The 17057-nt window shown below is 38.6% G+C and overlaps 1 protein-coding gene across 5 annotated transcripts in view; it reads left to right on the top strand.

Moving 5' to 3' along the window:
- Positions 1-17057, top strand: part of CDKAL1 (CDK5 regulatory subunit associated protein 1 like 1) — a 394035-nt gene that overhangs the window by 279586 nt on the left and 97392 nt on the right. For all 5 annotated transcript variants that reach the window (XM_039548277.1, XM_039548278.1, XM_039548279.1 and 2 more), the window contains one exon: positions 3506-3686. In XM_039548277.1, the coding sequence (XP_039404211.1) occupies positions 3506-3686 (181 nt within the window). The remainder of the gene's footprint in view (positions 1-3505; positions 3687-17057) is intronic.

Genomic DNA, 17057 nt, shown 5'->3' with positions numbered 1-17057 from the left:
GCCAATAGTGTCATTAAAATGGATAAAATAACTTCATTATAATGGTTTTGTCAAATGTAATGAATGTTCTGTTCATGTTCTGAGAAATGGCAGCTGATGTTAGGTGGCATTGGTTTATAAAGTAATGTACTCTCTCTTCCATGAGCTTACTGCTGCTGCACAAGATATTTGTGGGATGAGCAAAATCATGTTGCAGGATATAGGGCTGCTCTCTTCACTCAGTCCTTAAAGATAAGGAATTTTATTGTTACTTGATATCAGGCAGAAGTTCATATCTTGATGTTTGTCAGCCTTAAGAAAGCAATGGTAACTGAGGGTGCTGAGCCATCAGCTCTGGGGATTTCTGCTGTTCTGCACAATATCCATCTTGTGTTTCCCACTTAGGGTTATTGGATCAAGTCCTTGAAAATGTTCTGTTTTATACTGGTTTTGATTTGTCATTCAAATGCCATATTTTAAATTAATCTCAGATGATGGAGTCTGAATTCATGAACTCAAAAAGGAATTGATAGAATTTGTTTTCTTTGGTGGCGATTTTTCATAAGGAAAAGGTGGAAGAAGATTCTAATAATATCTAATAAATTCCCGTGCTGCTATCTATATATGCAGACACATGTTAAAAGAGGACAAGACATTCACTTTAATATAAGCTCATTGCCAATACTTAAACAACAACAAAAAAAGTGTAGAAAAAAAATCACAAAATATATTTACTCCCATATACAATTTGTTTGAAGGCTGTTACGGTGAATATAAGCTCTATGGTCTAATATTGCACCTAATCAAATTAATAAGAACAGTATTCTCGGCTTCCCTTTTCTTGGGTCTTTTGCCAACAGATTTTTCCTTGTCCAGTAGAACTCATTGTTTCAGGAAGTTTTTCTTTCAGTTATTCAGACGCAAGTTTCTTCACTCACTATAACCACAGCATTATTTTTTTTTTCTTGTGGTGATATACTCTCTAATAAGAAATTATAGTTTTCTTTGGCTATTGGAATGCTTCATAAATGTAATTTGGATTTTGTGCATTGACATTCATAGTTCTGCATTGTCTTATCCTGATGAGGGGAAGAGAAGCCTTCCATCCATTTCTTTATGTTAGCGACAGTCTTGGAGATCCCTTCTTAAACTCAAGTGTGAACTGTGCTTGTGACAGTTGTCTTTATGCCATTCACCCCTGAAACAATCTCTCTGAGCTGATCCCTTGCCTGTAGCCTACATAAGAGCTGTAGAATTATTTAGGTTGGAAGGGACCTCTGGAAGACATCTATTCCCCCTACCTAAAGCAAGGCCAGTTCCAAGTTAGATACCACCAATATTTTTATAAAGTTCTTACTTTTCTCCATAAGTCACTTTTACTTCAGTTTATAATTTTTACTAGCAGCATGAGGTCATCTCTGCATTGGGGAAACAGTCTCATCTGTGTCAGGAGGGAGCACTGAGCACTCTATGTTTCTGCCTCTCTCCAGAGGATGTTTATCATTATTCCCACTCTATGCAAGCAGGCTGAATATAAAACAGGGCTGTGGCTCCACAGTTTCTCCCAATGCAGCAGTCATCCAGCTGACTAGTGTCAGATTTGGAAAACTGAGCTGGTGTCTCCTGGGTCCCAGAGAGTACTCTGTAAATACTGTGCAGTGATCTCTTGGCTGAAGGGCTTTTTTAGGGCCATGTCACAGAAACACAGAAGGGTTGAGGTTGGCAGGGACCTATGGAGCTCATGTTTTTCAACCCCTCATGTTTTTCAATGCCCTTGCTCGAGCAGTGGTACCTTGAGCCAGTGGCACAGGACCATTACCAGATGGCTTGTGAATACGTGCTAGGAGGGACACTCCATGCGTTCCCAGGGCAAGATGTGCCAGTGCTTAGTCATCCTCAGTTCCTGATGAGGAGCACACCACTGGAGCCCTCATGGCCTTGACTGTTGCCAGAGCTCGGTAGTCGCTTTTAATACTGTCCAGGTTTCCACCGGCAGCATCATTTGTTCTCACATGGAAAACAGTGGTGAGTAGTAGTCAAAGGGCCAGATGAACCCCACAGCACCCTGGATCCTTGGCAGACAGCAAACCTCTCTAGATGGCTGGCTGGGTTAACAGAGGGGTGCCTTTGTCTGCCGGAGCAGGGAGTCACCTATTACAGTGACATGGTGCTTCTTGGTAGACCTGCATGGGTTAGAGGGACCAGACACCTTACTTATCAGTGCATCTACCTCCACTTCAATAGAGTAATGAACATACTTTGCAGTTGTAAGGCCTTAATTTGGCCAAGATCTTTCCTCTCTCCTTCCTTCCCCTTCTCCAGAGCTTGTGCTTTCCTTGCTAGTGGGGATCGACACTACCTGCTTCTCTACTGAAGATCAAGGGGCTGAGCCTCTTCAAACTGTTGAGTTGCAGAGAATCACAGAATTGTTAAGGTTGGAAAAGACCTGTAAGGTCGTCAAGTCCAACCATTAACCTGGCACTGCCATCTCATTTTCTTCTTTGATGCTGCCCAGCCTCCTGTAACTTCTCCACTTGGAGGCACAGCTCCTCCAAAACAGCCCAGCTCCAGTGGGACAGAGAGCCATCTCCCCTGGAATCAGAGAGAGCCCCCAGGGAGTCCCTGCAGCCTGGAGCTTGGAGGTCTGCATCCACCATCTGAAGCTCAGTCTGGGTGCAAGCCTTGACGGCTGCTCCAGTATCTACTGGGAAAGTGTTCATGGCATGTTCCCACCATGTCCAAGATTGTGATGGTGGCACAATTTCAACTGAAGCCCCCTAACTTCACCCTCTTCTGTGCATCCTTCTGTGTCTATGGGCTGTCTCTGTCACCTGTGCTCTTTTAACCTGATGTGTGTGTGTAAGGGTTCTGCATATACAGTCTAAGGGGAACAGTTAGGAAATGTTGATCTTGCTTAAATAACAACTCAGTGCCTTTGCATTGTGAACTTAAGTATTTTGTTTTCCTTTTAAAGCAAGGCATAGGCTGATGTTTTAGAATACTGAGTTAAAAATTAACTTGTGTCTAAAGATGTATTTTTTGCTTATAAGCCAATTCTGTTCAAATTTGCTAGGTGGTATGACATGCCAGTCCCCTCTTTCAGATACCCTGTTCTACTTTGGTAGCAGCATTATAAAACATTAAATAGTTGACATTTTCTAGTGACTGAGTCTCAAAAGGTTTACATTTTATGGATTAAGCAATCAGAATTCAAGAAGTAACAAGGTCTGCTGATTACCCCTAATTTTGATTGAAGGAAGAGTTGATCCAGATGTTTTCACTCTTCTGTCACAATCCTAATCCAGTATTTGCTGCAATGTCTTCTATTACTTGTGCTCTTGGCTGAGCACCAAATGCATTTCTCATTACCAAGCAATGGTGTTAAAATCTCTTTTTCCCCAAAGATCCATTTAGGTCTCAATTTCTATAGATAAAGTTGAAGGCTATAGTCTATGTACACTAGCTTTTAAGGGAGCACGACTTTTACATGTCCTTAGTTAAGTGTTTCTTTCTACTTTCTTTACAGAGTGCCTGGAATAACAATTGCTACAGACATCATTTGTGGTTTTCCAGGAGAGACAGATGAAGATTTTCTAGAAACAATGAAACTTGTAGAACTGTACAGGTTTCCAAGCTTGTTTATTAATCAATTCTACCCACGCCCAGGAACCCCAGCTGCAAAAATGCCTCAAGTTCCAGCTGCAGTGGTAAGATCCATTTTCAGATGCCTTTAATACATAAAGCATGTACATGAAAATGTACATTTTCTGAAGAACTGTGCCACATTCAGTTGAAGGACTTTTTCAGTCCAGTAAGGGAAATTACACTAGCTAGATCACTGAATGTGTTTTCATAGATAAATGACTGTTCAGATTGTGAGGGAGAGTAATACAGTGCTTATACTGAGAAGGTCTTGTCTGCTTTCTATCAAGTTTGGGGTAAATGAGTACCAAGAGTAGCAGCTGATTGATTACACATATTAATTTTTTTTCGTTTTAAGACTTTTGAGACTCTAGCAATCTCAAGCTTATTGTGAGTAATTATGCAAAGTATTAATAATAGAGCCGTGATAATCTCAGATTTATTGGTCAAATATCAAATTTACAGGCCACTTCTTCTGAGACTCTCCTTATGCACTGCTTATAAATTTTACTTCTTTCAGCCTGCATGTTAAAGGCCATTAATAAAATTGGAGTTTATCCTTCCTTCCTTCCTTCCTTCCTTCCTTCCTTCCTTCCTTCCTTCCTTCCTTCCTTCCTTCCTTCCTTCCTTCCTTCCTTCCTTCCTCCCTCCCTCCCTCCCTCCCTCCCTCCCTCCCTCCCTTCCTCCCTCCCTCCCTCCCTCCCTTCTATCCTCCCTCTCTCTCTCCCTCCCTCCCTCCCATCCTGTCCCTTCCTACAATCCCCTTAACACTTTCTAATTTCCAACATTCTCATCTTAAATTCCAAGGTGAAAAAGTCTGTTTTTATATAGAAGGTACATGGCTATTGACTGTATTTTGCTTGCTATAAATAGCTATTTATAAGCAATAATCATAGCAATAATATCAGAAGCCATGGTTTGATTTATTTTACAAAAATTGAATTTGTTATTTTTGTAATCTGAATCTCAAAACAGGAAAGTATCCAAGATTGATGCCTGTAGTAATTCAACTCATTACTGTACAATTTTTATGGGCATAAATAACATTTATATTTCCTTTCAGTGTAAGAATGAAAGTCAGCCAGAAATGTAAATCAATTTAAATAAAAACCTATTTCTTTCAATTTATGTATCCTGGTACACCAACATGAAGTCAAAACAATCTATTGGAACTTGTATCCCTTTGCTTGTATGTTGGAAAGCTAAACAAAGTCTCTGTGCTTGTTCTTAGTATATACCATGAATTCCATAGGATGTGTCAGCTGCTGGAGACATAAAATGAGATTATATCTGGCTTCTTCAGTTTATTGTTTAGTGTAGTGCAGCTGGAGCAATGACTGTTCATTTATTGTAGATGATCTTATAATGGGAAATTGTACGTTTTCAAATAGAAGTACCTGCTGTTAAAGTAGTCTCCTTAGTGTAACCAGCTCACAGTGTTGCATTATTTGTCTTAGTTTTGAATGCTTTTTATATATTTGATAAATTAAAAAAAGTTCAGAAATGTAATTTTTTGAAGGTAGGAAATTTCAAAATCAAAACATTGATTTATGTTTCGGGTTTGTATTCCTTCATTCCCAAGTTTTTAAGCATGGTGTTTTCATGGGAGGTGCAGAGAGTTTAAGTTAATTTACTCACTTCTGTTTAACGGGGTGCTTATGGGAAGACAATATGCAAAGAGATAAATTATTAAAAGAACATTAGTTGTTCTGTAGTTAGAAGTATTACTTGGAAAATGGTAATTGTCAATTTAACCCAGTTTTACATTCTTTCTTCTTATTTGTAGCACTAGTACTTATTGCTTTCAGTGAATTAGAACCTTCAAAGAAGATAGGGCCTCTAATCCAGGGCTGATGAAAACCTGTAATTAATAGATTTTGTTTCTCTTTTTTCTTTTCTTTTCCCTGTAGTCCTTCAAAAATCCTGTGTTATGAGATCCTTTGTTCTTTTATCTCTTAGTTGAAATGGAGAGCAACTAGTCAAACAGAGCAGGAAGAGCTTGTGCTAATCTCCTATGTTTTATATTCACGTTACTTCTAGACAGCAGCTGATGGTCTTTCCTGCATTACCAGGAATGGACAGGCATTTAATTTGTCATTCCTTGCTTAGAGTAACTTACGTTTCTCTGCTAGGAAAAGGAAGTAGCACACAACCACCCACGTTATGCACTCTGACCCTTTCATCCCTTAATGAAATATTGTCGACATTAATGAATTCATTTTATTGCATTTGCATTGGGTAAGAAATAGCACATGCACAGCTGGCACATTGGCTTGCCAGTCTGAACTTGTGAGCTTGGTGCTTCCACAGGATGTTCATAACAGTATCCTCTGCAGTGGATCTTTCGGTAGCATCTCTTTATGGGAAAAGAATTTTGTCAGTACTGCTTAAAAACAGTGCTGACTCAGTGAGCAAGTTATTTGACAACTGTTATTCTTGTTTGTTTTTTTTTTTTTAAAGACTGCATGTATTTGCATGTTCTTCCAGTTTTTAAATACTTCTGCAGTGGACAAATCCATTGCTGATTGCAAACTGCTACACTTTAGTGAGTTCCACTTTACCAACTCTGGCTCAAGATGGCTTTGGTGATTCTGCCCAAGTATCACAGCTGCAATAATAACATACTTGCCATGTCAGTTCCTTTTAAATTAGCTTTTTTTGGAAGACCTTACCACTTCTAGATACAGTCTGTAGAGTATGAAGCATAATAATATTTAGCACTTCCATATTTTTAGTGGATCATTTTGATCATGATCTTAAATATAATTGCTGTTTTGGAGAAAATCCTCATTTGAGCTTATCTTAATAGAAAAAGCAAGCAGTAGGTCAACATGGAATCATCCCTTCACATAGATAATTTATCATTGAAAGCCTTACAGGCACTGATATTTTGCTAAAAGGGCAGATGACACTAATCCAGATGGACAGTTCTGCCACCATAAATTCAGAAAAGACAGCTAAGGCTGCGGGCCTTTCTTATTTCTCCTGGAGAAAAAATGTCCATGGAGAATCAGACATCTGTCTAAATGGCCTCATCATTTCATGACCATCAATTAGATTATGCTTGCCGTAAATTCTCTCTCCAGTTTAGAGAAAAGTTAAAACAAACCTACGCATGATTTTTCTTTTTTCTAATAAGCAATTACAGTAATGCTGAGTCATGTGCATGGAAAATGAGCCAAGATGTTGGCCAGAACTTAAATGCTGCCCAAATACTTTTTTCTTACATTTGCCCCCAGTTTACCCACCTTCTGCTAAATGCACTGTTTCAGAGATGAGTCTGGATGCTCCTTATTCACTCTGAAGCGTGTTAATGATGAATGCTACTTTGTGTACAGTTATTGCTGCTATTATTGGTATTATGTATCTCAATTTTCTCCATTTCCTTACTGTGTTTACTTGTAAAAGTGATAGTGCTGGTAATTGCATAACTCAAATTACAGATTCTAGTTAAACTAACAAGAAGCAATGTAAGAGAATATGATTTAGACGTGTCTGGTAGAGAACTCCTATTTAGCTGCATTGCAAAGCATCAGAATAATTCTAAGTGTAAAAGTTACTCTTTTTCTCTAAAATTAAGAGTGTGTAAAACCTTACGGTTTTGATAATTTTAATTTCTCTGGTCTTTGTTTTTTCAAGGCAGCTATTAGTCGTGTGGGGACTTGCAAGATTTTTTTCTCTGTCTTTGTGATTTGGTCCATAACAATTTCTGAAACATTAGGGGAGATTATCATCTCAGGATCAACTTGACTTCTGTCACTTGGAAATTACATGAGGAAATAGCCATTTTGAAAATAAGGATCATAACATGGGACCATTAGGTTCATCTCTAACTGAGAATAGGAGATGGCAGCTGTTTTGAGAGCAGTAATGTGACTGCAACTTCATGTTTACTGCATCACACTGCATCAACTGCAGTGTGGATTCTAATCTTTCTGTATATATTTTCAATAGTGTAAGAAATTTGGTTTCAATTATTGGTGTAATTATTATATTTTTTTAAAAGCATTTTTTAGTGATATCTAGATGAAAGACTATATATTCACTTTCTCTTTTCTTCTCTCTTTCTTTATGTCATCAGATAATTACATGGCTCTGAGCTAGAAAATTTTGTCAGTCAACTATTGAACATTTCCTTTAATTCCTCTGAAGTGTCTCATTAATTTTTTCTCCCTGTATTAGTTGTATTAAGCACTATGCTTACTATACTGAGGTGAACAACCAATTTAAAAACTTCATAACTGTCCTAGTTTGGGCTGGAATAGAGTTAATTTTCCTCCTAGTCGCTGGTGTGGTGCTGTGTTTTGGATTTAATATGAGAATCATGTTGATATCACTACTTGATATTTCTACTTGTTGTTAAGTAGTGTTTATACCAAGTCAAGGACTTCTCAGCTTCTCGTGCCCTACCAGCAAGAAGGCTGGAGGGGCACAAGAAGCTGGGAGGCCGCACAGCTGGGACAGTTGCCCCAAGCTGGCCAAAGGGATATTCCATACCATGTGGCTTCATGCTGAGTATACAGAGCTGGCCAGCAGCAGCTGCTGAGGCTGCTTGGTCACCCTGAAGAGTTAGAAAACTAACACACTGTTAGTACACTCATCATTATTGGGAGAAAAAAATATCAGTGATCAGACCTTGTATCCTCCTCCATTTAATCAAACCATCATTTAGATCTGTTCCCATATTTACCAATTGTAGGAGCAGTACATAATGTACTAAGAGATTTTTTCCTGTAAGGACAGCATAATGCAATATGCATTATGTGTGTTGTGCATTATCAGTGTTGTCTGCCGGACAAGTTGTATTTGATCATCTCTGTGGGAGCAGAAATTTTGTGGCCTTTAGTCTATAATGGCTACTTATTTTTCTTAGACTGCTTTACTTTTGCTTTCCCCTAGGAGGTCTCCAAGAAGTTTCATGATACCCTTTCATAACTGAGTGGCTGCAGATCCACCATCTCTCTCTTTGATTAGAATTCTGCAAGGCACTAGAAATAGGCATTCTTGAGTGCCAATAGATACAGTGTGATGTTTAATTCCTCCTTTGATGGATGGATATAGGTTTTGTAGTTCTGAATCTCTGCACACAAACAGATGAATCTTCTGTGGAAGCTCATTAAAAATATGTAATTATCCAAATGTCACCAAGCTGCCCAGCCTGACTGAAAAATAACCAGTCCTGTATCAGGCAGTATCAGCTGTCCTCTGCTTCAGCATTTTTAACTACAGGCAGCTGGACAGCAAATGGAATAGCATTGCTTGTGCAGGGGACACTTGTGCCGTGTTCAGAGCTCTAAAGGAAAGGAGCACAGAGGGACCTCGTAGGTGTCCCATCAAAGAAAAGGCTGGTAAGCTTCCCTGTTGAGCAGACAGTGAGGAATGATGACAATCGAGGACCAATCTTGCCTTCGAGCGTATGCTTCAGACCTTAGTGGGTAGTGATGTGGCACAATGTGCCTGAGGAGGCCAGGGTCAGAGCTGAAGTAAGGAAAGAATTCATCTGCTGTCTGATACAGATTTAGAAATAGCTTGATAAGGTTTCATGTACTCTGTGATACATGACAGAACCAATGGCACTGTTAAGCACTTGAAGGTTGACGGAGAGCAGCTTCGGGTGGAGATGATTAGTTAATGTGATTTAAGTGCCCAGAAAGGAAGGTACCATCTCATTTTTGATTCTCACAGACATAGCAGAATCAGTAATACTTCTTGCATCAGATTAATGGTGACCAATCCAAAGATCATGCAATGGGATTGTGTAGGGATATTCTTTTAAAATTAAAGAGGATGCTGTGGAGATCATAAGGTGGGAGAATAGGAAAGAAAAGTAAATAGAAAAAGGAACAATGCCACTTATTCAGCAGTACTGTTACTCCAGTCTTCCATCACTGCCTATGAGCTCCCATGTTAAGTGCTGTGACTAAATGGCATTACATGCCCCAGGAATTGGATGCAGCTGTGATAACTGCTTCTTGGCCCCTTACCCACATCTCCCCTCCCCAGCCCATGCAATAATGCATGGTATAACATGCAGAATGTTCTTCATGTGTAAGAGAAGCCAAGACCAATTAATGTCTGAGTTTGACTGCTGAATGTCTGTACTACTATTTGTTTTTCAGCAGTACACTTCTATTTGCTGTTATTATTCTGCCAGGATAAAGACCTGAGTGAAGACTTTCATGACAGCTTTGGGACCAGAGAGTTAAACATGTGAAGGCTGGAGGGGAAGGTAGACCATGAAGAAAAAAAACAGTATATAATTCTTCACCAATATATAATTTTCCACTGAACTATCATAGAATTCCAAATTAACATTTTCCAGCAAGTTGCTTTCTAGTAGTTTTATTTACATCATGTTCCCTTATGATTTTTATGAGGTCCAGTGTGTGTTGTGAGGTACCTCACAACAACATGTGAGGTACTGCAGAAAGCCCTACAAACCATCAAGATAGCTATGAATTCTCTCATCTACAAACCCAGTTATTTTTTGATGGGTTTTATTTTGATTACTTGTCTGTTGGTTAGTGCCATATCCATGTTGGTTCTTTCTGTTACCTTCTAGATGCTCAGAATTAGTTTTGCATGTTTTCCTCCCTGTTTTTTTTTCCATGAACTATATAAACTGGTTGACCTATGAAAGCCTGGTCCCTCCTTTCCTCTGTTTTAAAGATGGCCAAAACATTTGACTACTTTTGTGCTGTATCTTTAAGTCTGCCCCAGTGCTCACCATTCAGTGTGTAGCCAGAGCTGTGGGTTTTGCAGTGAATTCAAAGGAATGTAATTACCTGAGAATAGGGGTTTTGTGGTAAGACAAAACTACTAAACAGAATTTTACAAATGTTTAAAGACCATTTTATTTTAGAGCTAGAATCAGCTCAAGCTCAAGCCACTTTAAGTTATTTGACCAGGCGCTGAAATGAAGATCTGTTTTTTTTGTTGTGGGAGACAGTTGAGCTGGTAGGTTTTAAAATAGGTTGAACCTATTCATAAATAAATTATCTGCCTATGGAGCTGCTGAAAATTCAGTTCATAGCTGAATCTGGGGAATGAGTTAAATTGCACAGTAACAGCTGGACAGTGCAGAGTCAGATCCCTGAGAAAGGACATAAGTATTTTTACTCTAGCCTGGAGCTGTGGCTCTTAAATCTTACACTGGTGTAAAATAGAAGTCTTGCGCTTTCAAGGAGCACAACTGTGTTGCTTGAGAAAACAAGTCAAAATTCAAAGCTAGATTGGAAATACATTTAGGAAACCAACTTAGTTGGTGTTCTAGTTTTCTAGATTTTGTTTTTTTTTTTTTTTTTACAACAGAAACTGATTGGAATGAAAACTACCAGCAGGTTCCTCATAAACTTTGTGCAAATCCAAGTTGGAAATATGAGCATCTTAAAGTAAAGTACAACTATGGGTTCAATCTAGGCCGTGTTAAGAAAGAGAATTGGACAATAGAATAAGGAGAATATACATATGGAGGAAGAGGTAGAGTTCTTTCTAAACTTCATTGTCAGGCCAGAAATAGTTACAGAATTTGCAAGGATCATGAAACTGCTGTTAACATCATGTAACTTTGTAGACTGATGCTTGCAGCCATGTGCAGAACATATGTTGTATATAAAAAAAGTAATTTTGGAAAATGTAGTCCTCCAAGATTTGTAGTGGTCATGAGCACTCATTGCCCATCCTCCTTCCCCTGTGAGTGTGTCTGAAAATCCTGATGGAATTGTGAGATTTTTAGTTGCAAGAGAGCTGAAATAGCATCAGGAATTTAAACACCACATACTCCTGTGCTGAATAGAAAGAAGGGAAGATACTCTCAGAGACAAGGCAGAATAGCCTTTGATTTTAAGGAAGAAAACAATTTTATCTCCAATCTACTCTTTATTCTTCTGTCCTGTTCATTGGTTCATAATGAAGTGGAAGAACAATGGAAGAAGTCTTAACTGTGCCTTTTTGTAATTTTTGTAAATTTTGGTTGAATTACTGTTAGGTAACTTATGTAAAACTGAAAAAAAAAATTCCATTTTTTAATTTGAAATTTTAACTCACTTTATAAACTGGATGGCTCAGAGCTAAAAACAGTGCCAGCAGCTGTAGTAATTAATAATAACTCATCCCCTAAAACTGGATATAGGCATCAGAACAGAAAAATTTCAAAATTCCGGACTTCTTCAAATGAGAATGTGGCTTAGGTGTAAGAGTTTGTGACTTAACACAGCAAATTAATTTGTATCACAGAGCCTACTAAGCTTGTCCATCATTTGCAAATAATGTAACATTATGATGGCCCATACAAAGTGCTTTGGAAGGAAAGGACACGGAAATATCCTGAGGTGAGTTCTTGGTGACCCTTTCTTGAACTTCATCTGTCTTTGGTAATCCAAGTACACTCCCTCAAAGCCGTCACAGTCGATCAGGTCAGTGAGTGCTTTGGAACTCGTATCTTCCACTGTTTTCATTGCTGCGCCTGCACCTCTGGTCATTGGGCTAAAAATCTTGGAATTCCTGAAAACCTGGAAGTAGAGTGGAGGACTGAATAACAGATGAAGATAAAACAGTGAGAGCAGTTTTTGTATGTCTAGTGAATTCGTGTGTTGTGGGTACACATGCGGTCTCTTATCACAAAGTGAGCACTTGAGCACTGCTTCTCCCAGTTGGTAGCACCCTGTGCCCTCTCCAGCACTTCTCTCTCTGTTCTTCTTGGAAAGCTGGAAAACCTAGTGCTTTCAAGGCTGCTTGTGTGTGGTACAGCACACAGATACCTCACCAGACTGTAGAAAGGAAAATAGTGCCCTGCAGACAGGTCTGTCCTGGGCTTACGTATGTTCTGGGCTTAACATATCTATAGATATAGATATGTAGATATTTTAAAATTGCATTTCATTACTAAGATATAGTTTGCAGTTCATTCTGGTTTATATTATTGTGTAACTGGCTGCAATAACTATGCATATTTAGAAACAGTCTGTCCCTTGTGACCAATCACTTCATTTCTGATTTAGTGTCAATCTAATTTGAAATATGGCTAATACCTCAGGCCAAGATTCAGCTAGATATTTTGTTCTACAAATTGTTTTTGACCTAAGCAGTCTTCCTAATCAGTTATAGTGGCATCCTTAGGAAATACCCACCTCATACAGACTGTGAAATTTCTACAGGAATTTCAGATACAAAAATCTATCAGAAGTGAGACAGAGCATTTTACAAACTATACCAAATTTATGGACCCTCAAAATGAACAGCTGCTGAAGGCCTTTTCTGAAATTAAGAATTGCTTTGTGAAAGTCTTCAGAATAAATTTTGCGTAATTTGTAGAATCAGAGAATTGTAGAATATCCTGAGCTGGAAGGTTATTGACTACAACTGTGCAGGACATCACAAGAGTCACACCTGGTGCCTGAGAGCATTGTCCAAACACTTCTTGAACTCTGTCAGGCTTGGTGCTGTGACCACTTCCCTGGGGAGCCCTTTCCAGTGCCCAATCACCCTCTGGGTGAAGAACCTTTTCCTGATATCCAGCCTAAACCTCCTCTGACTCAGTGTCATTTCCTCAAGTCCTGTCACCGGTCACCACAGAGAAGAGCTCAGTGCCTGCCCCTGCTCTTCCCCTCACGAGGAAGCTGTAACTGCAATGAGGTCTCCCCTCAGTCTCCTCCAGGCTGAACAGACCAAGTGACCTCAGCCGCTCCTCACACAGCTTCCCCTCAGGGCCCTTCACCATCCTCATGGCCCTCCTTTGGACACTCTCTAATAAACTCTCTAATAGTTTCATGTCTTTTTTACATTGTGGCACCCAAAGCCACAAATCGCACTCATGGTGAGGCCGCCCCAGTGCAGAGCAGAGCGGAACAATCCCCTCCCTTGCCCGGTTCTAATGCTGTGCCTGATGCCCCCCAGGACAGGATTGGCCCTCCTGGCTGCCAGGGCACTGCTGACTCATGTTCAACTTGCCATCAACCAGGACCCCCAGGTCCCTGTCTGTGGTGCTCCTCTCCAGCATCTTGTTCCCCAGTCTGCCTGTACATCCAGGGTTGCCCCATCCCAGGTGCAGAATCCAGCACGTGCCCTTGTTAAACTTCATATGGTTGGTGATTGTCTCTAATAAAAAGTGACAGGAATAGCAAGCATTAATTGTAAGATAAATTAAAATATTTCAAATTTACCAGAAGGAATAAAATTCAGCAGTATTTGTAAAATATATGAGTTTGAAGTTTCTGTATTACGTAGCTAATATATGGGAGGTAAGAAGGAGGAAATTGCAATGCACATGGTTTAATTGAAAATGGATCCTTCAACAAATTATTTTCAGATAGGTTGACAGATGTTCTTATGAAGATCCTATGCTGTTTTTTGAAAGTGTCTGTAGTTTTCCATAAATCAGAATCTCTACATAAAATGTGAAATAGACTAAACCACATAACCATTTGTGTTGCCATAATCCTGAAGATAGTATTCCTTTAATGTTTGCAATCATTTTCCAGTATTAATGATCAGTAAAGCTGTGTGAAGTTTTATATATTTTGCTCTTTTAGACAAAAGACACATTGCACAGAGTCACAGAACCATGCTCTATTTTTTTGAAAGAATCATCGTGTGTAAATAAAAGTATACAAAATATGAGTTATGAATGTATAGTTCTATTGTTAATGGGAGCTGGAAAAAAAGTCCACTATCCTGGAACATTGAGGTGAACTGCTGAATAACACACTATACACTAAGTGATATTTTCCATGTATGAATCAAAAATTATTAGAAATTTATTTCTTAAAGCAAGCTGAATATGTCTGAGTCAGTAGTTTAAGTAGAACAGTGAGTCTATTTTAACATAGTAACCAGGGAGGTTAGGTCAAAAAGACTAGCTAATCCCCAAATTAGTTTGTCTGCTTCGTTAGAGATGTGATCAAAAAGACAGGAATAATGTCAGTAGAGGTGAGTTAGTGATAGGAAGCAGAGAACTTGTCAGGTCTGTATTGTCACTTCTGCTCTTTCAGACTTTACAGGGCATGGATGCAAGTGCAGAATGAACACCAGGTATGATTTTATCAAGAAATCTGGCTGGGACACAATGTTTTTTCTTCAGGATCTTTTCTAAGAGGGTGATGCATTGAATAACTGAGGTCAGAGAGAATGGTTCACTGGTTTCTGATAACTTTTTTAAAAGCTGTTTTGCAGACCAAAAAGCAATCTGCAAACTTTGATAACATGGTGGTTCCAGTGGCTTGGCTCATATCTCTCTCTTGTGGTTATAGGTACATAGATTTAAGACTTTATGGATTGAATCTCCAAGCAAGGTTTTCAAATGTACCTTGGTTGGAGTAGTTGTTATCTCCCTCACTGTTGTTTTGCCAAGCAATTCTGTGGAGATTAAAGTTAGTCCAGTGGGTGTCTTTGGGTAGGGTGCTACCTGCTGCATTCTGATTTATAAGAGTCCAGAGTTTGGAACTACCGAAGGCCTCTGTAGTTTTGAGATCGCAGATGTAACATATGGGAAAAGAAAGACACAGCTTTGTTACTGCTCAGAAAATGGATGCTACTGAAGTCAGAGAATGTCACAACACAAAACATGTTAGAAAGTGCTGTTTCAGAAAAGAAAGCTCCAATCTCATGGTTTTGTGAGTGTCTGTTATTCTAGAGCCTCTGTGCTTTCATTTATACTGGGGAGGAGAACTGTGGAAATACTTGAAAGCAGCTTCATTCTTCTCCCAAAGTGTATCAAAGTTGTAGTTAAATTTTTCCTTGATTTACTAAGTTTAATGTGACTTTAAATTATGTAATCCATTAGATACTACAGGAGGAGGTAATGTGGTTTTCCAGACTTGTTTGAAAGAAAAACACAATATTGCTATTGGTTGGTTGTTGGCACGCTCAGGCATGGGGGTGGGATACTTTATAAACTCTAAATTTAAAAAGGTTCCTGTGGCAAAATAAAATTGTTTTTTAATTCTGATCAGCAGTAGGTAAAAGAGAAATGGGGGAGATGATTGGTAGGTGAGGGAAGATAACTGAAATAAAGACATTGCCTTGACACGTTATTCACTGTACTCATGAAGGAAAAGAAGCGTATTTGAACAGAAACAGATACATGTTCTTGTTACTGAAGGCTGCCCTGTATATCGGAATGATTTGCCATCATGGGAGCAAGAAAACAAAGGCAGGAGAACTTTGCTGGCGATATATTGATGCTGAGACCTTCAGTGGAACTGCTGGAATCTGCAGATCTGTCACAGTATTAGGCTGGAATTATTAAGAACTTTGAAGGTGAAAATAGACTTCATAAAATTGAAAGTCAAGTCTAAAGGAAAGCAGTAATACCTTCATATTGGGAGTAATTTTGTCCCTTTTATTCTTAGACGAAAATCTGAGAATATTCCATTTAAGTAGCTTCTAAGTAATCTGTAATATAAATACCTCAGCGATATTGTAGTTCTCCTTCACAATAAACATTGTAGACCTATGATACCATGCTTGAAAAGAAAACAAACAAGTTTTGGGCTACATTAAAATCATCTGAAAGACAGGTAAATATCACCCGAGTATGAAAAGAGGATCACGAGCTAAGTGCAATATACATGTGTGAGCCTACAGTGTTTAGCTTTTGTTATAACTATTCCATTTATAAAATTATTTTTCTCAAGTATATTCTGATTATAAAAATTTATTATTAGGATACCCCTACTTTTACCCTATTTTCGCACCATTATTTGCAAAAAAAAAAAATTTCTAAGGTAGTCAGCACAAAATTCTGTGCTGGTTTACTTGTGCAGAAAATATTTTAAATAGTTTTAGATTCGTTCTGTACTACAGGGTTTGTTGGTTTTTTTTTGTTGGTTGATTTTTTACGTTCTGTTGTTCTTTAAGTGATATTTCATGATTAAAAGTAGAATAATAATCCACAGTATAGTTCACTTACAGCATTAGAAAAAGTTTCATTATTGCTAAAAATCAATGCATGAGAAAAAAAGTAAAAACACCAAGGTCACTAACTCAGCTTTATTGGAGTATAGTTCCAGACTGTTGTGAAAGGAACCTTTATTATTACTGTACCTTAAACATATAATATGCATCTTGGATGACCAGAATCCCTTTAATAAATCTCAGTAATCAAAAATCTGAGGCCCAGCAAAATGAGAGGGAGAAAGGAAATAAATAAAGTGTGTATTACTTGAATATCTGCTTGTGGGGAGTGGAAATAATGAAATTGTGGTAATGTGTTGTTTCCTCTCTACTAGCATTGTCTGTGTGTGCTGTCCTAAGAAATGTCAGTAGTTGATGTCAGTTTCTGGTTCTTATTTTTATAAATATCTTGGACACTACCTGTCTTTTGAGAAGCAATTAATTACTTATGCACAGTTTAGTAACAAGCTTGAAATAACTCACTTAGAAAAAGTATGGCTTTATTTAAGGACACCCTTCCATCCTGGCATACTACGGATATGAGC

The sequence above is a fragment of the Corvus cornix genome, chromosome 2 (assembly GCF_000738735.6).
Source record: "Corvus cornix cornix isolate S_Up_H32 chromosome 2, ASM73873v5, whole genome shotgun sequence".
Classification (NCBI taxonomy): domain Eukaryota; kingdom Metazoa; phylum Chordata; class Aves; order Passeriformes; family Corvidae; genus Corvus; species Corvus cornix.
This window is presented reverse-complemented; position numbering and strand designations above follow the sequence as displayed.